This window comes from Podarcis tiliguerta (assembly GCF_965153285.1).
Source record: "Podarcis tiliguerta genome assembly, chromosome: 11".
In the NCBI taxonomy this organism is placed as follows: domain Eukaryota; kingdom Metazoa; phylum Chordata; class Lepidosauria; order Squamata; family Lacertidae; genus Podarcis; species Podarcis tiliguerta.
Window position 1 is genome coordinate 48,051,144 of NC_139544.1, and position 26,869 is coordinate 48,078,012.

General features: G+C 45.8%; 1 protein-coding gene across 7 annotated transcripts in view; it reads left to right on the forward strand.

Annotated features, from left to right (window-relative positions):
• PDZD2 (PDZ domain containing 2) overlaps window positions 1-26,644 on the forward strand; it is a 230,589-nt gene extending 203,945 nt beyond the window's left edge. For 4 of the 7 annotated variants that reach the window (XM_083402584.1, XM_083402585.1, XM_083402589.1 and 1 more), the window contains 11 exons: window positions 55-136; window positions 1,200-1,303; window positions 2,379-2,550; window positions 3,467-4,272; window positions 5,891-6,035; window positions 9,046-12,595; window positions 14,247-14,364; window positions 20,167-20,268; window positions 21,553-21,817; window positions 23,397-23,531; window positions 25,827-26,644. In XM_083402584.1, the coding sequence (XP_083258710.1) occupies window positions 55-136; window positions 1,200-1,303; window positions 2,379-2,550; window positions 3,467-4,272; window positions 5,891-6,035; window positions 9,046-12,595; window positions 14,247-14,364; window positions 20,167-20,268; window positions 21,553-21,817; window positions 23,397-23,531; window positions 25,827-25,993 (5,646 nt within the window). In that variant the 3' untranslated portion in view covers window positions 25,994-26,644. The remainder of the gene's footprint in view (window positions 1-54; window positions 137-1,199; window positions 1,304-2,378; window positions 2,551-3,466; window positions 4,273-5,890; window positions 6,036-9,045; window positions 12,596-14,246; window positions 14,365-20,166; window positions 20,269-21,552; window positions 21,818-23,396; window positions 23,532-25,826) is intronic. The other 3 variants (XM_083402586.1, XM_083402590.1, XM_083402588.1) reach the window with 1 other exon arrangement.
• Window positions 26,645-26,869: the final 225 nt, after the last annotated feature.

A 26,869-nucleotide genomic window follows, 5' to 3' on the forward strand; every position in this document is an offset into this window, starting at 1 on the left:
GTGAGCATCCTTTGCTATGTAAACTTTAGTGTACTTTTTTCAACTTCACGTTAGGTTTCTGAACAAGAAATGGATGAAGCCATTGCCCGCACCACTCAGAGAGAAAGCAAGGACGCTTCTTCCCCTCACACCACAGGTACGAGCTCATTTGCTTTTAACACTGCATCTTATCGGTCTGTTATTTACTCCAGAGGTCGCTAGCGTTTTTGGACCTATGGGTGCACTTGGAATTTTGAGAGAGGGTCATGGGCACTGCACTCTCTGGTTAGCTCTCTTCACCCTCAGGTCACCTTCCTCTCACAGGGGGAAAGTTCACATTCCCAGGGGCTCTGGGAAAAAGTAGATCAAGTAGGATTAAAACAGGCCCTCTTCCATTTATGTGCTTTTACATGGGATGAAAAGCACGACAAAAGTGCTCTTTATCTAAGGCATAAAAGGTAAAGGGACCCCTGACCATTAGGTCCAGTTGTGACTGACTCTGGGGTTGCGGCGCTCATCTCGCTTTATTGGCCGAGGGAGCTGGCGTACAGCTTCCGGGTCATGTGGCCAGCATGACTAAGCCGCTTCTGGCGAACCAGAGCAGCACACGGAAACGCCGTTTACCTTCCCACCGGAGCGGTACCTATTTATCTACTTGCACTTTGATGTGCTTTTGAACTGCTAGGTTGGCAGGAGCAGGGACTGAGCTACGGGAGCTCACCCCATCGCGGGGATTCAAACCATCGACCTTCTGATCGGCAAGTCCTAGGCTCTGTGGTTTAACCCACAGTGCAACCCACGTCCCTATCTAAGGCATAAATCCTCATTAATTTTTATATACGACAAAACCATAGACCAAAAACGATTAGGCAAAGTAAGGGGAATTGTTGGTGGACCAGTTGTAGCTGGGCCATGCCAGACACCTCTTTAGGTAGATCCACTCAGTTATTTCCACAACACTGTATCTCAAAAGACTGGCTGTTAGATTCTCGCCTCTTCCAAATATTGAATATGATTTGTTAGATGTTATTTCTCAAGGAGTGGGGCTCCTTACTCTGGGGCCCTGAACAGTCACAGGTTGTACATTGATCCCCAAGATATTGAAACCTCACCTTACTCCCCACCATGCACAGACTCCAGTTAGATTGATAATAATGGCTTATGTGCAAATAGTTTTCCAATCTGAAATCTTCACTGTCTAACCAAATTGTTTTTAACAGGGAATCTACCCAAAAGCCCATCGCCTAGTGTGAAGTCCAAACAGACAGAAGCCTCCTCACCCTTGAGCTGGACAATGAAGCGTTTCTTGGAGCCAGGGAGCCGGGTAAAAGAATTAAAATTCAACAATATGATTTGTGTTTTGAGTGTGAACTTCAATGGATCATTATATTGCTTGGGGAATGTTATGTATTAAGATTAGTGGCAGTTCTCACTCAGGGCCACCAGTATGTAAATGAAGGATTGAAAACTGTCGCTCCTGATTGGTTAGCTGGTTGTGAGTTGTTACTGTTTCAAGTTACTTAGTATTATATAAAGCAGCCAGCTAGGTTGCAGTCAGTCTGATTCCAGGAGCAGTCCTAACTGCTGAAATAAAGAGATGTGAATCCAACAGAGCTGTGTCCTTCCTCCATCTTTTCCACTATTCAACAGGGAAAATCCTGGAGCTTCCTCACACACATATCCACTTTTGTGAGCATCCTGGGGAAGTGGCTAAAAATATAAAATGGTTAAAACATCTTCACCAACCTCCCACAATCCAAAAGCCCAGCCCCTCAAACATATGTGGACTGCCAACACACCATACGCAAAAGCCCATGTCTTCCCCCAAAGAATTCTGGGGATTGTAGTTTACTCCTCACATAGCTACAGTTCCTTTCACCATTGACAAACTATTGTTCCCAGGATCCTTTGGGGGAAGTCATGTGCTGCAGCTCTACCCTTGAAGCTGTTGTGGGAAGGGGAGCCAGCATAGAAGAGAGCAAAGATGTGTTTTTCCACCCTCATCTCACACTGGGTAACAGTGTGCCAGAGCACAGAGGGTTGTAGCAAATGTAGCTTGACAATGGAACAAGTTATGTATTAATATAAGAAGAAGCCTGTTGCATCACACCAAAGGCCAATCCAGACCAGATTACTGGTGGCCAACCAGTTGCCCATGGGAAGCCTGTTTTAACCTTTAAAAGCTGGTCAAAAACTTTTACGTGCTGCCCAGCTAATGCAGGCAACAAAGAAAACACCTTTCCATAGCGGTTAGCTGCTTTTCTCTGACTTTTACATGTTTGTGGTTTTTATTGTCTATAGATATTCTTGTTGTAAACCTTTTTTATATATAATTTCAAATATATATATATGGCACTGCTCTAATTGACCACCCTGCCCCCCCCCGGGCTTTATTTCAGCAGGGATCCATCAATTCTGAAACGGAGTTTTCCCAATACTTCTTACAAGACGGAGCAAGCCAGCTGTCACTTTCAGAGACTACAATAACTGGCTCTAGCGATGAAGAGCCGCTCCGACCAAAGAGTGGGAGCAGCTCCTTAGATGAATGTTTTCCTTCTCCTGGTATTCCAGGTAAGCCAGAGTGACAATGCATGGAACCTGAAAGATGTTTGACGGTTACTCCCTTTGTTACTGCCTTTTTTATGCATTGTCTTGAGTTTTTGGCTTGGAAGAGGATGAGGATATCGGGCTGTATCCAAAGTAGAGCAAAGCAACATCTCCCATCGGCATGAGGATTTCTTCTTGTGCAACAGGACTTCTCACCTTCTTTCCCCTGCAAATGGGGAATCTAAATTTATTTCCCCAACCCGCCAGATGTCAGGCTTCAGGGAATTAGCTCCCCTCCACCTATGGCAGTAGATAAGCAGAACAAGGGAAAAGGAGTCTTCTTACCAGTTAGAAACTTTAATAATGACAGTGAGAGAACAAAGAATCCATCTCCTAGAATGGCGGTGCTCCCAATTAAGGATCTCATTACATCCCCATATCTACGTCACTCCTACGTCATGGAATCTGAGCTTACCCCCTCTATGCTTTGTGTGCTTTCTGTTCAGCCACTTTATGAGCTCTTCTGGACCTTGGGGAGAGCAGAGGAGTGCCTTCCAGAGACAGTGAATCTGTTAACTAACTTTCTCACTGTGTTTCATCTCCTAGCTGTTCCCCATCCAGTATTTCCCAGCTTCTGCCTTCTGCACTATGCCCCTCTGCAAACCACTGTTCCAAATCTATACTGTCCTCCTGCTCCTGGGAAGATTCAGGATCGGGGATGGGGAAGGCTGCCACCATTCCTCCTCAGTGCAGCCCTCCTCAGCACAGTCTCTGACATCGGAGCAGATTTGGGGAGCACATGGGGGAGGGGGAAGTCTTGTTGCACTATCAAAAGTTCTTGCACTGATGGGACTTTCGGGTTGGCTACCACCAATTTTCTGGCGGTTGTTTTTTTAAGTCATTGAGTTGCAAAATCATAATCTCATGCATTCTTCCCTAGCTACCAAAGAATCGGGCATATGCGATTCACCGAGTAGTGGAAACAACTCACCTGGTCCCTTCAATAAGCAAAGGGAGAATACTACCCGGCATGTTAGCTTCAGCGATAGCCCCAAAGGTCCGCGTACCTCCTTCCAGAGGCAGCGGAGACTTGCTTTCTATGATGGTGACGCAAGCGACGAGGATGAGTTTTCCAAGCAAGATGGCACTCGGCTACAAAGGGGACCGAGGCCCAAAGGCCAGAGGAAGGCAGAGGGCAACTGTGAGCTTGCCATTGCAACTTCTCCTGTCAAAGGTGGCGCTACAAACCCGGAGAGAGAACCAGGGACAAACTTGCTCAACGATTCAGCTGTCGCTGGCTTTAGGGATTCATCAGACAGCGCTGCCGAGCACGCAGCGGACTCCCCTTTCCTCCCGGTCAAATCATTTGATTACGCGAACGTGCCTGAGCTTCACCCGGGCCACCTGAGCTTGAAGGAGTTTCGGGAGGCGCAGCTAGAGTCCAAGAGATCCCCTAAGCTGGAGCACAAAGCCGTCACTCGAGTCAAAAGCCTGATGAGCATCGAATACCATGGCATCCCGCGGCAGAAGAACGAGGAGCACAGCGCTTCGAACAGAGCTAGCGGGAGGATGATTCCACATCTCCGGAAGAGCGAAACACAGGAGAGTCCTCTTGGGCAGAGCCACCCGGAAGCAGTCACCTTAACTCGGAATGAAAATGAATCGTTTGGCCTTGACCTGGAAATCCATGCCATCCCCTTGCGTGTCGTGATAACAGGCTTGCGGCCGGGAGGAGCAGCTGAAAGGGTACTCGCTTTGAATTTTCCCTGCTTTTTGCGTTTCCTGATAGGATATCAGCACTGAAGGAAGCTCAGCACATGCAAGGAAATTTAGGGTGCAGTTAAGTCTTATTGAGCATTGAACTCAGCAGGGCTTCCTTTTGAGTAAACATATATAGGGTGATGCTATTAAAGAGTTATATTCAGCGGCAGCGTTAATTTTGTGAGTCTTCCAGTTTCCTCAATCCCTGCAAAAAGATGCTGTTATTAAAGGGAGGTCTTGAGAGCCAGTGTGGTGTAGTGGTTAAGAGCGGTAGTCACGTAATCTGGGTAACCAGGTTCGCTTCCCCTTTCCTCCACATGCAGCTGCTGGGTGACCTTGGGCCAGTCACACTTCTTTGAAGTCTCTCAGCCCCACTCACCTCACAGAGTGTTTGTTGTGGGGGAGGAAGAGAAAGGAGAATGTTAGCCACTTTGAGACTCCTTAAGGAGAGTGAAAGGCGGGATATGAAATCCAAACTCCTCTTCTTCTTCTTCTTCTTCTTCTTCTTCTTCTTCTTCTTCTTCTTCGTCTTGGCAGCGCATACCTATCCTAGCTGGCTTCAACTAAAGAGTCAATGAGGGAAATACACTGTTCCGAACGAATCCATTTTTGTAATTGTAGCAGTGATCATTGCCGCTCTGCCAGTTTTGCGGGATGAGTGATTGGAGCCGTATAGAGAGCAAGTCGTTTAGAAGCAGAAAATATTAAATTTTTAAAGGCCCGCAGTTCCTTGAGAGGGAAGAACAACTGGACTGCCATTTAAGTTTAAAAAATTTAGCTTGTGATTATTTATTCATCTCTTTTACCTAGGCTTGTGGTTTTCAAATTATTATGAAGAGGGCCCCCTTTTGGAAGCCAGCAGTAACTCATCGAAACAAGAAACAGAGGCATCTCATGGCATAGGTGGCATTAGTAAAAATAAAAAGGCAGAATTGTGAATGATAAGTTTATCTATGCTATTAGCCATGCCAAACCTGCCCTGCTTTCCTTTGGACCACATTAGCAAGGCCTAGAGGGGGGTCTTGTCATGCGGGCAGCCCAGGACCCTCATAGGCTTCGGCACTGTGGAAAGTCACTTCAGTGCTGCTAACACCGTGGTTTGACTTCTCCCCTGGAGGCTCACACCATTGTCTCTCAAGACAGATGGATGCCAACATAGCCATGATAATTTGTAATATTCTGTGTTCAGAGCCAGCCTATCTTGAGTTCTAGATGGTGGGGTCAAGTAATAGGGATAGTGCCATTGTCTTCCTGCCTGACTTTTCATCTTCTCCAAGACATCTGGCTGGTGGCTGGCTGGTGGACACCACATGCCGGAATAGTTGAGTTCTGCAGTCTTGATCTGGCAAGGTAGTTATTGGCTGCATTCAGGTGTAACAATAAAGCAGGGGTAGACAACATAGTGCCCTCCAGAAGTTCTTGGGCTGCAAGTTCCATCATCTCTGACCATTGGCCATGCTGACAAGGTGATGGGAGTTGTAGTCTAACAACATAGAGAAGGCACCATTTTGGCTGCCCCTCTGCTCAACCATAATAATAAATAGCTTTATTCTGCCCTCTGAATGGTTTCCTCTGATAGCACCCCTAACTGCAATTTTAACAGGTGTCTATGGGGAAGCTGGTTCCAGGAGATGAGATCCTTGCCATCAACGGAGTCCCGATCCATGGGTTCTCTTACGAGGAGGTCTGCCAATACGTACGAGGTCTCCCCACATCCATCACACTGGAAATCCAGAAAGCTGTTGCTGGTAAGAGGTTTGCTTCCCTTTTGGTACTGCAAGATTTAGCTGGGGTAGGCGATCAGTAAATCTGTGTAGTTATATGCTGTATATATATTATCTAGGTAAGGAACGAAAGAGGGTTTTAAAAAAGAAGAAGCCTAAACCAAAGCATCCCTTTGCTGTTACACGGGGAGATACAGAGAAAACGCTTCACTGTTTTTTCCTTACAGTCAAGCAAGAATCAATTTTATGAAATAAGCAACATGACATTAGCGACTGCCCAATAATAATATTTTTTTTAAGCAGATAATAGCTGGGGTAGAGCGGAAAGACCCAAGTCAGGGAGAGGATGTCTCCAACCCTTTCACTCTTATCACAGTGTCAATCTAGATTGGGGGCCCCACCTCAGCTGCTATTTGCATTGAGAGGAAATCACTGGTGGGAACTTTCCTTTGGATGCAAATAGAAGCTGTTCTGGAGTGTGAACATGACAGAGGCAAAGGGTTAAAAGCTTCCCCCATGCTGCAATCTCGAACAGAGGGTGGAGGACAGCTGCTATTTACTTAAATAAATTTAAAAATCATGCAATTGCTATTTGGAGGAACAATGTTATGTATGATTTGGCCCCCAAAAGCTTCCACACGTGCATGCCAACATAGAAAAATATCTTCAGTGGTACTCACTTGGGGGCAAAAATGAGCTCCACACCAGTTTCTCCAATGTGCAGGTTACACCTTGTTGTCAATAAATTGCCTTACAGTGGGTCTCCTAGTCTACAAGTGTTAAACCTTCCACTATTTTACAGCAACAAAATTTACACTGAGGCTGCAATCCTGAGACTTACTTTTCTGAAAGTAAGGCCCACTGGACATAGTGGGACTTGCTTCTGAGTAAACATGCACTGGATTGCACCGTGAGAGTCAGATGCTGCTCCCTGGAGTGATAAATATACACTAAGAATATAAGAGCCCTGGAGGATCAGACCAAAGATCTAGTCCAGGAATCCTGTTTCCAGCAGTGGCCAATCAGAAGCCTCCAGGATGCCCACAGGGTTGGGTTAGGGGCATGAGGACAATAACCCCTTCCGCTATTGCTCCCCAGTGATTTGCCATTCAGAAACTGACCTTGTAGCATGCCCACAATAGCCATTTCATGAAATGAAACTATTTTCTTTATTTGTTTAAATCCATTCATTCGTTTGCTCGTGGGTTTGCATACTGCCCTTTAACATCAGCATCCAGGGTGCTTTACAAGTAAACAGATGAAATGTGACAGGACAGAATAAAAATACAATCCAAAACCCAACAACAGTGCTTTAAACCCACATGTTGTAGCCAACTCAGTTTTACACAGAGTAGACCCACTGAAATTAACAGATCTGAGTTAATCAGATACTTTACTTCAGTGGGACTGCCCTGGGTATGGTTAGCATTCAATAATTCAATACAAGCAATATAATTTTTTCTTTTTTAAAAAGAAAAAAGGCTGACAAATCTAAAGTTCTTTGTATGGCACCAGAAGGGTAATCTGTAATGCATTTTAGGCTTAGATGATCACAGTAGGTAACTTTTTAAAGATAATAATAAAAGCAACATTCAGATAAAATTAATTTGCAACTAAAGACTATGATAAATCAGAATTGCCTCAAGGGATGTGTGAAAGAGCCATCACAAGCTAGAAACCACACACAGAGTCTCCATAACAACAACATGTTTATCAGTGGCAAAATACATTCAGTGGTCAAATTCTATTTGCACATTCAGCTACATGTGAAATAAATGAAGAGAGCTTTTATTTACAAATGTAAAACAAATGCTTTAAAAAAAAAAAATGCTGCACGGGCTGTTTAGGCAGCGCTTCAACTGAAGTGGAGCACAAGCTGATTGCTGTTCATAGTGACCATAGGGAATCCCTCGATATTCAGCCCTGAAATCCTATGCGCAGTCCCATAAGACATTGCACCTGGTTCAGAGGCACTCCAGAGGTGCCTCTGAGTTCTAAGTTTCCTCACATCAGGCCAAGATTTCCAAACATTCCTTCCAAGATGGCAGCTGGGTTAGAGAGGAACAGATGCTGGCTCAATGTAACAAAAGCTTGCTGGCCTGCTTGACAAGGTCAAGCCTGCAATCCTATCCCTTTGGAATATGAATATACTATTCCTAGCGCCGTTCAGACTTTGACAGGATGCATGGTTAAAACAGAGAGGGGTTTTGTTGTGCTGGAGGGTTAAACTGCAAGTGTTAAGAGACTTAAGGCAGAAAATAAAAATCGGGAAACAAAGAAATAGAATTAGTGCAAGAAAAGAGCCCAGACTATTAACTGGAGGACCCCATTCTGATCTTAACTTGGTTTTAAGCACCCTCCCCCTCAAATGGCCTGCCTTATAGGGGTGTAGCCTTATAAGGGACGCGGGTGGCGCTGTGGGTAAAACCTCAGTGCCTAGGACTTGCCGATTGTATGGTCGGCGGTTCAAATCCCCGCGGCAGGGTGAGCTCCCGTCTTTCGGTCCCAGCTCCTGCCCACCTAGCAGTTTGAAAGCACCCCTAAGTGCAAGTAGATAAATAGGTACCGCTTTATAGCAGGAAGGTAAACGGCGTTTCCGTGTGCTGCGCTGGTGCCGGCTCGCCAGAGCAGCTTCGTCACGCTGGCCATGTGAAACGGAAGTGTCTCCGGACAGCGCTGGCCCCCGGCCTTTTAAGTGAGACGGGCGCACAACCCTAGAGTCGGACACGACTGGCCCGTACGGGCAGGGGTACCTTTACCTTTACCTATAGGGATGTTATAGGTACTACTAAGAGATAGCAGATGTGTTGTGAAATACACTTTTAGCACTTTATAACATATTATGTAAGTATTTACTTTTGGTTGGATTATATTACCACTATCTGGGAGCATGGTGAAAATTGGTTGAAAGATTGCAATCCATCACTGGACTTCAGCTAGATCTTTAAAAATAAAAACCAGACACTTGTGTACGGTTTGCAATATCGCCTACTTTAGAAGCTGAAATTGGTTCTTTGCTTTCTTCTTTATGCAGCTACGAACCGATTTGCAAATCTCCTTGTATCTTCGGAGGCAGACGAAGCCGTTCAGAGAAATCCAAGCAATATTCTTATGATCGAAGAAGAGAGGGGCTTTGCAAACCACCAAGGACCTTTGCATGGGGGCAACCCCGATTACGTGGCAGAAGGGACAGCATTGCCATCTGATGCAAAGACCAATGCAACACCAGCAGACTCCTTCGAAAGCAGCCATGCTCAGGACAGCACTGTGGTACCATTGAGAGACATGGATGACTTCCTTGGCAAAACATCTTCCTCGGATGAAACAGATGCTAAGTATTCATTCATCAGGGACAGGTGTGCCAGGGAAGATGCAGATGGGAGGCGAGAAGATTCCTGTTCTCATTCTGGAGCAGATATAATTAAGAATGACCTTCCAGGTAGGACTCTGAATGATGCCACTAGCACTCAAGAAATCTTGGGGTTTTCTGTCTTGGATTCCATTAACACGAGCAAGATTTTCACTGTGAACCAAACCCGTTTGAGTAACTATTCCAGGAATTTCTGCAGTTTAAACAAAGACACCCTGGCTGGGATGGAGACCAAAGTGAACACTGTACCCAAATCTATGTATGCTACCGCCGAAGATTCCAGTTCAGACACAGAATCTGTAGCAGAGACTCCCAGAGCTTCCCCCTCGCAGCCTGCTTGTGACAATCCTTTGGAGACCCATAAGGCAGTTGAGTCAGACGAGGAGCGAGTTGAACTTTGCTGTCTGAGTAGTGAGCAGCAACAGTTTCCTCAGGAACAGCTGGTCCCACCTACCCCCAAAGTATTTCGTCATCCACCAGAATGCAGTCCTCCAAATGGTGTTTTACAGACTGAAATCAAGGCAGAAATTGGTTCGCTAGAAGGATCCAGTGGGACAGCCTTATTAGAAAAGCCACATTCTCCAAGGCACTCCGGTGCAGAACAGGTGGCTCCCTCTACAGCCTTTCCTTCTTCTTCTCAGGTTTCTCCATCTGGGATTGATAGGTTAGATCACAGTGGTGCAGTTTGCTCTTTCCAAGACAATGGCCCCTTAAGGAGAGGAGAGAGAATAAGCATGGAAAGCAAAGAAAGGCTTGCGGAGGCATGTGAGGCTTCCAAACGAGATGCCCAAGACATGCATTTCTGCATGACGAAAACCATAAATGGCTGGGACTGCAATCTGCTTGACAAAGACCAACCCAATAAAAAGGAGCCATTGCATACAGAAAACGATTTAGCAGCAGATGATGGCAGTCATACGGCTGGTTGCAATTCTGCTCCGACGAAGAAGGGAACCAGTGACTCGGGCCACTTGAACAAACCAGACAGCCATCCTGTGAACTGTACATCACAGAGAACAGTCAGCAGTCCCAAATCTCCCCTTTTGACAAAATCGAAAGATCTGAGTAAGGCCGCTGCTGCTCACGAATTGCCAGGAAAGAGTGAAAAGTCAAATGCCTCAAAATGTCCAAATGTCAAAATCCAAAGTTCTAGCCAGTGCAAAGTGAGCACAGTAGTCCCACATAGTCCCTCCTCTTCCAAAAAACTGCACCATGAAACTAGAGGGATTCCCCAGAAGAGTATAGCAGAAACTCTTTCAAATAACCAACGGAACAAGCCAGGGCCAAAGTTAAAGGGTCTTATCATTAAAAGCAAGTCCAAGACTCAGTCGGATGCCCCGAGTGCTGCTCCTGCGAAAACTGGCAGCCCTGATCCGAAGAAAGCATCCCTTCCCTTCCAGTCGTCACCCAGGCTTCTGCCAAAGAAAGGCACATCGCTCCATAACTTGGCCACACATTTGGAACCACCCAGCAGGAGCCTCTCGATGGGCTCCAGGATTCTTCAACAGGATGAGGAAAATAAGCCATGTTCAGCCGTGCCTCCAGAATCGCCTCTACCTTTGTCAAACGGCGACAGGAGCAGCGTCAAAGCCAAGAAAGATAAACCCATTAGCAGTTTGGAACTTGGCGATTCTGGAACGGCAGAGAATCCTGCGGAGGAAAAAGATGCAGAGGTCACAGGTCAGGTGGTTATAAACAATGACACGAGAGGTACATTGGATGAACACCACGCAAGAGAAAACCCTTCCCAAATAAATACAGATTCTGAAATGACTGTCTTGAGTAACAGGACGGAAAACCGTGGACTGTTGAATCGTGATGGGTGTGAAATCAAGCCGTCGGGATTGGATAACCCTGAGCCTTTTAAGAAAGAGTCTTCAAGCCACCTTTGTTCCCCCACCCAGCAACCACAACCAGGCCAGGAAATTCAGCGGACTTTCATTGAGGTGAGGCTGTCTTCTAGCTCCTTCCCACCACCCTCATTGATTCCCAAGTTGCCTCTGGAGAAGGAGGAAGGACACACTAGGTTGGCCAGCAAACCAGAAAGCAATGTTCAGAACATTAGGCAGAGCACCGTTGAGGAAGAAAACATGCACAATGCATTGAAGCCTGTGACAAGGACCTACTCAGTGCCTGCCCAGCTATCGAATCATTTGAGGGAGGACAGCCATGTTATGGATTCATCGACACATTGTGTCCAGGATATCCTGAGCAATGTTTCGGGCGAAAAGTACCCCCATTCAGAGTTGGGCATGCTAAAAATTGTCCACCTCAGTCTGATGAATGGCACGAAAGATGGAATAGAAACGCCTCACAGCGCCCCCAAATCAAACAGTCAGGAATTGCCTTCGACCAATAGCAGCAGCAGCAGAATTGCAGACAAATTGAAAACCTGCAGGAGGAATTATTACTATTATGAGCTCAACTGGCCACACGATCCCATTTCCTCTTTTTCCGTGAAACAGAGAATTAAATCGTTTGAGAACCTTGCCAATTTCGATAGGCCTCTGGTCAAAGCGATAGACATACACTCCACCTCGTTCGGCTCAAAGCTTCCTATTGGTAGAAGGCTGTCAGGCGGTACGTCTGCAGTTTCGGCTAGCAACATCAATGACCCTGTCCAGGCGCTGAGACGTAGTTTGAGTTCCTATTGTGAAAGCGAAACCCCGGCCCCCGCGCAGATGACAAAATCATCAACCAGTGCGGCATTAATGCAACTGCCGCAGAATCCCTCAGAGAACAGCAAAGATGATGCTCATCCCTTAGAAAAGGGCGAAAGGTGTGGTGCTTTGGCAGGTCCAAATTGTTTGCCTCCATCTACCCCCACCGTCCGAAGAAGCAGAGCTTCAGGTGGGCACATCAGGCACACACCCTTGTCCCGCTCTAAGATCCGGGAACTGCGGGCTTTGAGCATGCCCGACCTTGACAAGCTGTGCAGCGAGGACTTCTCTGTGGAATCTGCACCTTCTCATTTCAAAACGGAACTGGAAGTTGCCCCTGCGGCGAGACCTCTTGGCCTTCCCATTGAAACCGAATCCAGTCTGAATGAATGCCCCGGGCTCTCCAGTCTTGTTTCAGCAAGCAGGCAGCATTCGAAGGACAGCAGTCCCTGGAACAGCAGCTGCGGCACTCCTGGGTCAGCCTCCGATGACGAAGTGCTACAACATGACGCTGACCTGAACAAGACGCACTCGGGGAAGAGCTGGTCGATCAGGTTAGTGGCCTTGTTTCCATTGCACTGGCTTTATGTCGCGAGTGGGTCAGGTTCCAGAGCCTGAAAGCCACACAGCAAAGCATTCCCAGAAGTCACAAGATGTAGGGTGCTTCCGGATTTATTTATTTTTTTTGGGGGGGGGTGAATTTGCAAACAGGTTAATGGACATTGGCAACAAGCTTATAGGATTCTTTCTGGAAAGTGTAAATCCGGATTAAAGGGGGAGGATGGATGGACATTTTGTGTGGATTGTACCCAAAAGTTGTATGCATGGGGAACACTGATTCAATAATAAACACCTATCTGGAAGCAACCCCATATTCTGGGCTACAGACTCTGCACAAAAGCATAAAAATCTTGCCTCCAGGTTTTATAATGAATTGATTTTAGAATGCTGTATTATTTTACTGTTGTTAGCCGCTCTGAGCCCGGCTTTGGCTGGGGAAGGCGGGATATAAATAAATAAATAAATAAATAAATAAATAAAATTATTATTATTATTATTATTATTATTATTATTATTAATCACCATCATTATCATCATCATTATCATCATCATTATCATTATCATTATTTCATTCTGTGCCATGGAAAGCTGGATTCTGCAACAGCGAGCAACTTATGCACAGCAGAAAGCTTTGCGTACTTCCTCTTGTTTTCCTAAATTTATTCTGAAACTATTTTGCATAACCTAGACTGGTTTTGCTAAGCACAGTGAAAGACAAGGGGGGCGGCACAGGGCACTGATGCCCCTCCACATCAGTCCTACAAACCCTATTCAGCTTCTTGAACTTCACAAGGCATTGCCCACACGTTTCCAAACATGTATTTGTAGCTGCAAGAATTAGAAACTTGGATACTTAAAAAAATATATATGCAAAGATTTGTTAGAAGCTGTCCTCTGCACCATATACCGCATTCTGCTCCTTTTCAGCTCTCTTGCAGAATCACAGTGCACATCCTGCCCTGACTACATTCTGTTGCTTCTTGTTCTCCACTGCAGCCCCAGCGCTTCTTCTATTTCTCCCTCTCCCTTAGCTCGCCACGTCTCCTTCCCTGCCACAACTCCATCTTGAGGAATTGCTGTAGCACAGTGGCAGAGCGCACGCTTTGCATGCAGCAAGTCCTGGGTTCGATTCCCGACACCTCCAAGCAGGACCAGGAGAAGATTCCTCTCTGGACAGCTGCTGCCAGTTGGTGTAGAAAATACCGTATTTTTTGCTCTATAAGACTCACTTTTCCCCTCCCAAAATGTAAGGGGAAACGTGTGCGCGTCTTATGGAGCAAATACAGGCTGCGCAGCTATCCCAGAAGCCAGAACAGCAAGAGGGATTGCTGTGCAGCTATCCCTCTTGCTGTTCTAGCTTCTGAGATTCAGAATATTATTTTTTCTTGTTTTCCTCCTCCAAAAACTAGGTGTGTCTTATGGTCTGGTGCATCTTATAGAGCGAAAAATATGGTACTTAGCTAGGAGGAACAATATAGTCTGACTCGGTATTGCTCCTCCGAACCAGATTTTGCAGGACAATGCAAATGTCTTAACTCCTGGCCGTTTCCTCCTTTGGGAATAGAAATTTCTCTTTCTGTTACACCATTACGCAGTCTCATCCAGAGCATCCCCCCCCCTTTTTTTTGCACTTGCATATTTTAGCTTGGATCAACTCTTGGTCTCCACTCTGGATCAGCAGAAATTGCAGTCGGTTCTTTCTTCGGTGACGACAAAATGCGACCTTCCTTCTTTACTCCGAGAGGCCAAAGCACAAGCCGAGGTAAGCCTACACAAGATCAAATGGCCAATATTTTTAACTTACTCGTGGAAAAGTTTAGTGTTGCTTAAAGGCAGACTGAAATCTTTCATATATATTTTTACATATTGCATAGGAAGCAAAAGAGGTAATTTGTTGGTGTTTCAGCACCAGATAGATTCTGGAGGATTAGAAAATATTTAAAATGGCTCCCAAGATCCCAGTAGCCAATTTGGAGCAACATTTCCACAAGAGGTGTCCTGCTGCTATTGCACAGGTGATCAGCCAAGCTCCTTGTGGCTTTTAAATAACTCTGGGTTCATGGTCAGTTTTGCCTGCCTCCTGTTCCCAGTAGCCGCTGCTTTGTCACCCTGACCACCATGCTAATATTAGGGAAACAGTGGGAATTTGATTCAATTTGCATTTAAAGAGAAACTTACCAAATTTGCACTTTCTAATGAACTGAAACAGAGTAATCTTTTGAAAATTTGCTCCTCTCTGAATTTTGCAACGTAGTGCAAACTAAACCCAAGTAAGGGGTACAAAAACACACATACTAGTGCAAGATGTGCATACGAAAGCATGTAGTAGTGAAAATAACATGCCACATGCTATTCTCATGTATTTAACATGTTAAACATTCACATGTTATTCTTGTGAATTTAATACGTTCTAGTAGTTTTTAATTCTGAATTTTCAGTCATTTAATAACAGCAACGATGTACAAAAGGAAATGCAAACACCCTCTTCTTTTGCATGCATCAATTTGGCCAAAGATCCACACTCACCCCTGAGCTTCACAAACAGAAGAAACAAGTGAGGTCTTTCAATAAAATGTTGCAGCATGGCATGCTCCTGTTGAGCATGACTCCTTTCCATTCCCAGTTTTCATGCTCATATGCATAGTATCATAGAGGTAGAAGGCACCCTAAGGATAATCTAGTCCAACTCTGCAGTGCAGAAATATGCAGCTGTCCCTTATGGGGATTGAACCTGCAAACTTGGTGTTATCAACACCACAATCTAACCAACTGAGCTATCTCTGTTTCATTCCCCTTCCCATCTGGTTGTGTGTGTGTGTGTGTATGAGAGAGAGAGAGAGAGAGAGAGAACATTTTGTGCCCCATTAAGTTGTTTTTTGGGGTTCCCTCTCCCCTTAAGTTCCCCTCGCTTAGGATCCCCCCACCCAGTCCTTCAAACTTTGATGTTGCCCTGAGTGTGCCGATGCCTCCTTCTTATGCACTGGGTGATAATCAGTTTTTTGCAGCATTCATACAAGCCACGAAAGACTCAGATTGGAAACTGAAGAACTGATATTTCTTACCAACTATCTTGTACCATTAACGACTCTGCGACTAGTTCAGAATTTCACTGATTTAATATGTCTGCAATAAATTCCTTGGGTTTATTTGAAGGGCATCTTCTTTCTTCCCACTCTTAACATTTGAAATATTTAACAATCCCATATTTAAAAGGGCTGCTCTAGAAATCCATGTAGGGGATCCATCAGTGCTTGCATTATACGCACTGCTACACTTGGGCAAAGCTTTGAATCCTCCAGTAGCTCTTGTTGGGCTGCAAGTTTTTGATCCTAAACCACCAAACATCTGGCTCACAAGGGCTTTTTTTTTATGAATTCACCCAGAGAGCGGAATCTCAGTGCCTAGCTATGTTTTACATAGGAGTGTATGTAATAGAGTATTGTGGTGGGACTCTTAACATCAGAAGAACAGTTAAGGGATTTTGAGTGAGGAAACAGGGAGGTTGCAAGTGATGCGAATTTGGCTGAAAGCCAGTCCCTTGCTAACAGGGCTGGCTGAAGACATTTTGAGGCATCAAATGAGGCTACAACCACCACCACCACCACTGAAAGTTGAGTTGCATGCTACCCAAGGCATCAGAAAATCCCACAAGCACCCCTTCCTTTCCCTGGCAGTAAACATGCAATAATAAGTGTAATATATCTGGGTCCAATATGCAGAGTTAATAATTAACCCATGTTAAAAGCTCCATAGCTTTTATTCATGAGAAGTTACAACAGATGCTATTTGTGGTCCCAGTCGCAGCTCCACCCTCCCCCGTAAGGTGTGTTAAAACAGAACCAAGCAGACAACCATCTGGGTTCAAAATGGCCACAACTTTATTGATTACAGATGTAGGTGGAATTTTGGCTCAGGCATTGGGTGTATATCTGTTCCAGACTTCTGCTGGAGGGCTGAAACTTATTCAGGGTTGTGCTAAGGATTATGGCCTCCTCAAGACGTTGATCTACTGAGGTGGCCATCCTAAGGTTGTTCCTGGAAGCTCTATGGCCCAACTGCCCTACGTTGGCTTCTGGACAGAGACTTCCACTGAGACCCCTTTAATGGGGTACCCTGAGTACGCTGCTGGTTCTGGACACAGTGATTCACCGCTTCACCCAAAACGTGAAGACTAGGGTTCCACCCAATGCTTTAACTGCCAAAGGTTGTGACGATTTGCTATGAGGAAAGGCAAAACCTCTAGACCGGCCAATGAAATTCCTTCCCAGCCGTTGACAACCATAGAAAGGTTGCGAAACGCAAGGGATCAAATCCTGGCTAAACATAGAGGATGTAAGGAACAAGCAAAGTTAAAACACGTTAGGATACATGACAGAGGTGACATCTTCTTAAGAGGATTGAGGGGACCCATGTGCGATGTTACGCAATGCCATGGGGAGCCAGGGAGTAGAGGAGCAAAACTGCCTCGGCCCCTAAGAGTTGGCGTACCTGATACATGATAAATGATTGACCTGGAATCTAATAGATGATAAGAGAGGGAGAGAGGGTTTGTTCTTCTGCCAGATGCACTGAATGGGTCTAGTACACCTGGCTTTTATGTATATGTGCTGCCGAAGCGAGCACAGTACACCTGGCTTTTATGAGAGCAGTCCAGACCCGGTCAGCCAGCAAGGCACTGCCCACCAGGTGGGGCCTCTGATTGGCCAGTTTAAATTATTTTTTGGCAGGCAGATTTGTCCCACTGACTGGCCAGCCCAGGGAAATCCCCAAACAGTCAGATGACCAGCCAGGCATATGTAATATTGCTGCCTGGGATGGTGGCTGAACATGAGGGGTCGCAGCTGCCACCCATGAAAGGGGTAAGCGGCCATTTTCTGCTGGATCTCTCTAAGCTAACCAGGCTTCACCCCTTCATACCATTCTACAGGGATCATCTACAAACTCTCACCACCCAATGTCTTTTGTAAGGGAGTATCTCCAAATTACTGCACTTGCTATAATAATAAATAACGAGTTTGCCACCATTTCAAGTCACCCCAAATCACCTGTCTGAGGGTGGCCACCTCACTTTGCCTAACGGCCTTATCCCACTTGGTAAGATATTAAGTTACCACATCAGGAAAATAACTGGACTACTATCAATTTTCCAGGCTTGGTAATTTGCAGAGGTAGAATTTCACAAGACCTTTGCATAAAGCTACATAGAAGTCTGCTTGCTGGTGCCTTTAATACCTCAGTAATGGTTGCGCAAACTCTGTTTTTTCAACTGAGTACACAAGCTTTTGAAAACAACCACAATTGTGGTCTGCCCAGCCCAGCCCCAACTTCCATCTGCCTCCAAGTCTGTATCCCTTGTGTAGGCTTCAGGCCCCTGATCTGGGCTGTAGGTCCAGGTAAGAGGAATCCTGGGAGAAGGAGACCTCCCAGAACTCCTTTCTTCTATTCCGGTACCTGGTTAGAGCTTGTTAGTCCCACGAGTTGAGCTGAGCCAGGTGGGTTTGGCGAGTTTTGCAGAAATACGAAGACTGGGTTTTGTTCCCAGCCAAAAGTAATCAAATGCACTTTTAAGTGTTTTCACATGGAATCTTTAGAGAGATTATTTATTCATGCCGGTTTGTAAAATCCAAGAACTCAAATATTTATGAAACTGAAATGCTTCTTGGAACACGGTCTGTGTCTGCATATTTTCTCACATCTGCTCTTAAGTCCAAAGTGGCACAAAGGCTGGAAAACATTATGCAATCCGTAGCACTGGCGCTTAGTCCCCAGTAGGATGATCGTCAACTTCTAAATTCATCTAAAGCTCTGTTGGCGCAGTTAGGCAGATACCGCTTGCTGGGGGCCTACTGTCCTGCCACGTCCTGTAAACTCAAAACTGGGACCTCTCTGGAATTGGTGATTGGCTCCATTCTTGCTGTTGTTGTTGTTGTTTAGTCGTTTAGTCGTGTCCGACTCTTTGTGACCCCATGGACCAGAGCACGCCAGGCACTCCTGTCTTCCACTGCTTCCCGCAGTTTGGTCAAACTCATGCTGGTAGCTTCAAGAACACTCCCACCATCTTGTCCTCTGTCGTCCCCTTCTCCTTGTGCCCTCAATCTTTCCCAACATCAGAGTCTTTTCCAGGGAGTCTTCTCTTCTCATGAGGTGGCCAAAGTATTGGAGCCTCAGCTTCACGATCTGTCCTTCCAGTGAGCACCCAGGGCTGATTTCCTTAAGAATGGAGAGGTTTGATCTTCTTGCAGTCCATGGGACTCTCAAGCGTCTCCTCCAGCACCATAATCCAAAAGCATCAATTCTTCGGTGATCAGCTTTCTTTATGGTCCAGCTCTCACTTCCATACATCACTACTGGGAAAACCATGGCTTTAACTATACAGACCTTTGTTGGCAAGGTGATGTCTCTGCTTTTTAAGACGCTGTCTAGGTTTGCCATCGCCTTTCTCCCAAGGAGCAGGCGTCTTTTAATTTCGTGACTGCTGCTGTACCAACAGGCTAAAGCCAGTCCCAGGAGGAAGTGCATAACCTTCCAGTCAAAGGGGCTGAAAATCTCTGAGCAGAATCCCTTGCCAGGAGGCCCGGTAATCAGAAGGAACCAGCCATCTCCTGCTTCCTCCTACATGGCCAACCCTACCATTAGACAGATTGAGATATCCACCTCGGGTGGCAGATGCAAAGAGGTGACGGAGCACCTCTTTTCTTCTCATTCCAAGTCTCCTCGAGTGCTCGCAATGCTCTTTTCAGCTACCACTCAAAAGAGGCTTCCAAGGCTGGCACTTTTGTGGTCCTGTTTGGATTGTCACCAGTGAGGGATAAGTCCAGGAAATGGCTTTGTGGCCCGAACGGTTCCTTTCTCCTGGCCTATGGCAAAGCCACCATTGGATACAACCCAATAGCCGTGGAACAATTAAAACGAAACACAACTATGAAATTGCAATGGTTTTTAAAAGTTAAGGCAACAAATAAAATTGGCAGCAGTAAAATATCCTCATAATATTATGGCTGGAAGCCTTTGGAATGGCCCGTTGCACATTTAATTAATATAATTAATTTTATAATGAATGATTTTAGAGTGTTGTTTGTGCTGTACTTTTGTACTGTTGTTAGCCGCCCTGAGCCCGGCTTTGGCTGGGGAGGGCGGGATATAAATAAATTTTTATTATTATTATTATTATTATTATTATTATTATTATTATTATTATTTATTATTATTTTACTTTATTGTTAAAAGGTGGCTGGGCCATGGCATTAAATTTGGTTCTAGGGTTAACCCCTGAGAAGGCGTAGCTCAAACCGAATCCTGGTTTAGTTGACTTTTTGTGATTTCCTTGCAGCATTAATAAACTCAGAATGTCTTTCCCAGTCTTTCCAGAACTCTTTTAGCATTTTGAAATTATAGCTATTTTTATTTTTTTTAAAAAAAACCCTTTACAGTCTAATTCAAAAGAGAAAAAATATCACCCAGGAAGAACTTCTATAAACATGGGTCTGTTCTCATCACGTTTGCAGATATTTCTCCCGAGTTTTTAACTTTAGGATGTTTTTCTTCTTTTGTCTTTTTTTGTCAGAGCAAAGAAGACGTTCTCTTTGTAGTCTTGAATAAAGAGGAAGGGTCTGGCCTGGGATTTAGCGTTGCTGGAGGAGTAGACCTGGAACAGAAATCAATCATCGTAAGTGGTGACTGCATCTTTTCTCATAAGTGGGTTGCAAAGCCAGCTGGAAATCAGATCAAGTGCTCATTTATCAGCCATAAAGCCCTGTTGCGAACGGCTGCTTGCATCATTTCTGAGTACCATCTGCTAATGCGATCAGAGAGGGAAATGGGCCCGGGTGCCAAATAAACCCTGATGCACACAAGGTTGCCAAAGAGGAATGCCAGGGGTAGCCTTAAACCACACATCTGAATGATCAGGGCCCCTGGTATTGGCTCCCACTGATATATTTTTTATGATTCCAGCAGAATCATAAAATTGTAAGAGTTGGGGAAGGGACCCCAGGGGTCATCTAGTCCAACCCCCCTGCAATTCAGGAATCTCAACACAGAATCATAGAGCTGGAAGGAACCAAGTGATTCCCTGTTTTGGGGCACACCGATGCACCATGAGAAAACGCCTTCTAGCGTGCCGCGGGAAATAAATCCATTAAATAGCCCCACAGCGAAGGGGAGGGTTATCCCTGTTATGGCTTGCTTGTGATCTTCCCAGAGACATATTGCCTGCCGCCGTTGGAGACACAATGCTAGGCTAGATTTACCTTTAGTCAGAGTCAGCACTGCTGGCAAGTTTTTAAAAACATCATTGCTTGTTTCAGAGATGTCTGCATATACTTGTACTAGGAATTACCGTATTTTTCGCTCTATAAGACGCACCAGACCACAAGACGCACCTAGTTTTTGGAGGAGGAAAACAAGGAAAAAAAGATTCTGAATCTCAGAAGCCAGAACAGCAAGAGGGATCGCTATGCAGTGAAAGCAATCCCTCTTGCCGTTCTGGCTTCTGGGATAGCTGCGCAGCCTGCATTCGCTCCATAAGACGCACACACATTTCCCCTTACTTTTTAGGAGGGAAAAAGTGAGTCTTATAGAGCAAAAAATACAGTATATGGACTGCCAGCCTTGACTAAGTAGATTATTAGCTACATATTTAGCTATTAATTTGGGAGATTTTAAACAGTGGGGACTGAGAATTAATTGTATATTTGTTTAGCAAGTTTGAGCTCAATGTAGGAGGTGAAAAAGAACATGCCAAGGTTGGCTTTTCTTACTAAAGAGTATTAGATTCAGTTTATTAAATTCACACTTCCTCCCAATAGCTCCAAAAGGCACCTCTGCTGAAGCCCTGTCCGTATTTATTTGGGTTCAAGTCATTCTATCAAATCAATCAGTTGCTGTGTTAAACAACTTACGGTTCTTTTACTTGGCTGATGACCTTCACCGCAATGTTATCTTCTTGAAGGTCCACCGGGTTTTCTCAAAGGGGGTGGCATCCCAGGAAGGAATCATCCGCCGAGGGGACCACATTCTTTCCATCAACGGCATCTGTCTCGCGGGTTCTGTGCACGGGGACGTGCTCAACGCTCTTCACCAGGCCAGGCTCCACAAATACGCCGTTGTCGTCATCAAGAAGGAGAGAGGCGGAGAAAAGCTGTCTCCTGCCGGGTCTGAAACCTCAACGCCTGGCAGGAAATCCTTAGTAACTGCAACAGCGGGAAGAGCAACAGGTACACTGTTGGTTCAATGCAGGGTTCACCAATGCCAACTGCTGGCCTCTTCGCTTACCTCAGGCATAGGCAAACTCGGCCCTCCAGCTGTATTGAGACTACAATTCCCATCATCCCTGACCTCTGGTCCTGTTAGCTAGGGATGATGGGAGTCGTAGTCCCAAAACATCTGGAGGGCTGAGTTTACCTATGCCTGGCTTACCTCTTAGGGATCATCCGTACTTCCTTTTATAATAATAATTATAATAATGTTATTATTTGTAACCTACCCGTCTGACTGGGTCACCCCAACCACTCTGGGCAGCTTCTGGCATATACAAAAACATAAGGAAGCATTATTATTATTATTATTTTAAGCCTTCACTATACAGGGCTGCCCTCAGATGTCTTCTAAATGTTCTGTGGTTACTTATCTCCATGGCTTGGGGGGTCAGATAGCTCCATACCCCCCCAACATTTCTTGGATGAAAATAGGGACAACGTAAGGAAAAGAGGGGACACGGGTGGCGCTGTGGGTTAAACCACAGAGCCTAGGACTTGCCGATCAGAAGGTCGGCGGTTTGAATCCCTGCGACGGGGTGAGCTCCCGTTGCTCGGTCCCTGCTCCTGCCAACTTAGCAGTTCAAAAGCACGTCATAGTGCAAGTAGATAAACAGTGGTTAAACATAGTGCAAGTAGATAAACAGAAGGTAAACAGTGTTTCTGTGCGCTGCTCTGGTTTGCCAGAAGTGGCTTAGTCATGCTGGCCACATGACCCGGAAGCTGTACGCCGGCTCCCTCGGCCAATAAAGCAAGATGAGTGCCGCAACCCCAGAGTCGGCCATGACAGGGGTCGTGGGGTCCCTTTACCTTTTTAAGGAAAAGCGGGACATTCTGGGATCAAATCAGAAACCAGGATGACTTCTGTAAATCTGGGACTGTCTCTGGAAAATGGGGAGACTTGGAGGGTAACTGGATGAATTCACCCCAAAGAAGAACCAGTGGGTTTGGGGGTGGGCATTTATGAACTTGGATTGAGCAAGTGAGTTTTAATTTGGACTCTTTGGAACCCAAACCGCATTTTAAGATGTTCTCACAGTCGGGTCGATAGGTGCTTAGGAGTTCCAGGCCTCGTCAAACCAACGTGGAGCTGAACTGGTCGGTTTCCACTTTGACCAACTGGAAATCAGATCAGGCCTCTCAGATGCCGGTTTGCAAATAATGTAGTGAATATGAGCATTTTGGAGCCTCGCTCCCAGAGACAAAAGTATTTGGATTTACACACATTCTTGCAATCCAAGATCAAACCATTCCAGCAAAATAGCTGGAGCTCCATGCCAATTGCCAGAAAGAATCCCAACGTTGCGTCCAGCAGTTTCGCAATTCCAAGGAATGGAAATAACACAGGGTATGAGAGACTGTGAATGATCTTTTATGCCTCCCAAGGGGCTGGGAAATAAGGAGACTTGCGCTGCTTTGTTAAAGACTACCTCATGCATTCCCTTTTGGCATGACCTCCCTGTCCTGGTGGCAACCCAAAACTTGGACATTAGAACAAAGCAGAGTTAATGTTCTTTACATGTTTCCCTCCACCCCAAAGGTACAAATGGAGAGCTGGGCGAAGCCATTTGTGTCGAACTTCTGAAGACTTCTGCTGGCTTGGGATTCAGCCTGGATGGGGGGAAAGCTTCAATCTCAGGAGACAGACCTTTGCTCATCAAGAGGATTTTTAAAGGTACTTGGAAAACCGCTTTCCAAAGTTTCTGTTTTCTTTTCTGTAGGCATAGTCTTGCCTCTCTTTTCAGAGGGGAGGAACAATACCTTCAGCCATCAGCTGCGTACGGTTGCTCTGAGGCTCCGCTTTTGTTTCCAGACAGACACATGACACGTGACACAAACTGACACGTGCAGCAATCCCATACAAACTTACTTGGGAGTAAATCCCACTGAAGTCAAATGTAGAGTAGGCATGCATATGATTTCTTCGTCAATCAGATAACAACAACAACAACAACAATAATATTTTTTTTATTTATACCCTGCCCTTCCCAGTTCAGAAAACCGGGCTCAGGGCAGCTAACAACAAATTTAAAACACTTAATTGTGATACAACAAAAAACAGCATAAAATACAGTATAAAAGCGTGAATAACAATAAATTCAAAGTTCAATTTAGGGGAAAATCCATCCAAAAAACATTAGATGATCACCAGGGCTAGCTGGCTAAATTAGTCCTATTTGGGCCAGTGAGAAGGCCAGGGGAGAATTAGCTGTGGGATCCCAGAGCGGGTAATCTTCATAAAAAGGGGAGGAAGAAAGGGGAATAAAAGATCAGGCTAAATTCAGATTGAAAGCCAGGCGGAATAGCTCTGTCTTACAGGCCCTCCGGAAGGAAGTTAAATCCTGCAGGGCCCTGGTCTCATGGGACAGAGCATGCCACCAGGTCGGAGCCATCACTGAGAAGGCCCTGGCCCTGGTGGAGGATAATCTGACTAGCTATTATATGTGCTGCCGAAGCGAGCACGATAATCTGACTAGTTTAGGGCCCGAGATTTCTAAACTATTATTATTCATGGACCTTAAGGTCCTCTGCAGGGCATACCAGGGGAGGCAGTCCCATAAATACGAGGGCCCTAAGCCACAAAACAGTGGAACAGACTCCCTCGGGATGTTGTGGACTCTCTTTCCTTGGAGGTTTGTGAGCAGAGGTAGGATGGCCATCTGTCACAGATGCTTTAGTTGAGATTCCTGCATTGTAGGGCATTGGATTACTTTGCCCTCAGGGTCCCTTCCAACTCTACAATTCTATGATTTTGTGAAATTAAGTGATATAACATAATCCATGGAAATCAGCAGCTGAGTCACAGAAAGGTGGTGTAAACAAATGAGGTGTGGAATTATCCGTACTACCTGCAAAAACAAAACAAAAACAAAAAAAAAACAGTGGGCAGTTGCACCCTCAACCAGTGCTTTGCAGCAATCCTCACCACCCTAGTGGAAATATAAATGAAAGCAAAGCACCATCATCTGCTGCAGCTGCCAGTAAACTTTCCTGGGGGTGGGAGACACCAGGGTGGCATGGGGGCCAAGATAACTGGTCTCTTTAAACCTGTTTCTACATTTTCTTCCTTGGAGAAGCGGGTGATGGCTGGCAGGGAGGAGGAGTGAGGTGGGTGCAAGCCATTTGAGGTTTGACTCACCTCAAAGCAGAGCTGCACCAAACTAAAAGCAGGTTGATATGTTCAAGCAGGGACAGGCTGGAATTTTTGGTCCTCCTTCCCTTTCAGTTGGGATGTGGGTGGCACTGTGGGTTAAACCACAGAGCCTAGGACTTGCCAATTAGAAGGTTGGCAGTTCGAATCCCAGCGACGGGGTGAGCTCCCATTGCTTGGTCCCTGCTCCTGCCAACCTAGCAGTTCGAAAGCATGCCAAAGTGCAAGTAGATAAATAGGTACCGCTCCGACGGGAAGGTAAACGGCGTTTCCGTGTGCCGCTCTGGTTCGCCAGAAGTGGCTTAGTCATGCTGGCCACATGACCCGGAAGCTATATGCCGGCTCCCTTGGCCAACAAAGCGAGATGAGCGCCGCAACCCCAGAGTCGGCCACGACTGGACCTAATGGTCCGGGGTACCTTTACCTTTACCTTTTTACCCTTTCAGTTACTCACCCCATCCTGGCTGGGCTTCTTTGCTGTCCTCAGGACATTTTTCGTTCATCTCCAGCTTGAAAGTTGTCTCCCTTTTCCCTGCCTGGCCTTAGGCAAGTCCCTGTCCTCAAGCTTTGGAAACTGAGGATAAAAGAGGCTAGCCTTGAAAGTTTCCTGTGGATGCGGACTGCAGCACACTTTGCAACTTTAGAAGTGTTTTAGGAATGATGGCCAGAAACTGAAGTCCAATATAGTCTCAGGAACCACAGTGAACTTCTGCTATTGGGCAAATTGGGCAAACTGCAGCACACTGAATTGTGTTTGAATGTGAGGTTCTGCTGCGCTTCGGCTCTTTGGTCCTAACTTTCATTTCTTTCCCCCAACAGGTGGCGCTGCAGAACAAGCAGGAAAACTGGAAGCCGGCGATGAAATCCTGGCCATTGGTGGGAAATCCTTACTTGGACTCATGCATTACGATGCTTGGAACATCATTAAATCTGTCCCAGAGGGACCTGTCCAGTTGCTTATCAGAAAGCATCAGCCTCCAGAATGATGGGCATTGAAACTTGTTAACCTAAACTTACCTTTGTGGCACACCCTTCCAGGTTGTGTGCGATGGAACCATTACAAACGCATTGCAAGTGCTGAGCCTTGTTGATTCAGTGGCGTTGTTCTGTGTCAGACTGCTAAAATCAGCCAAGGAACATCAGGATACGTGAGCCAGGAACGTATCCCAGCGAATGCACCAGTGTTTTATAAATGGCATCATTTCCTCCACCACCACTAACCCCAGTATTATTATTATTGGCTGCATGGACTTCTGTTGATCTGAATCTCCTTCCTGTCTTCCTCAAGACCAGCTCCATCAGTCACCTGTTTGGAGCTGCACCGGAGCAAAGCTGTTGAAATCAGTCTTGGAATCTGTTTTCAACGCAAGCTCCGATCTGCCTGGGATTACATGAAGCGAAAAAGACTGCCACGGAGCACGCGCAGAGTGCAGCTGCCGCATTGCCTGGACAACCCCCAACCAAGCTCACACATCTGGGTGGACTATGGGTGGAAGTCAGGTTGCTTGACTGCGAAACAAACCGATCATTTTATCAATCAATTACTGCACTTTGGATTCACTACATAGATGGTGCAATAAACGGTACTTTGCATAGGTTGCATGGGAAAGCTTGGCAGAGTACAATTTGCAATATGATTTGTATCTGGTTTCTTCTTGCTACGGTTAAAGGATTCAAATGTCCCCCTTTGGGTCCACCCAACTATTACTTGGGAAAATGGTTCTCAGTGCTCTAGGGAGACAGCCTGTGGCTCTCTGAGGAAATACCAGGATACGGTCTCAAGGCACATGAAGCTACTGTCATGCTGCAGCTAAGCAGGTCTGGGGACTGCTTGGGTGCATGACCACCTAGCAACAGCATCA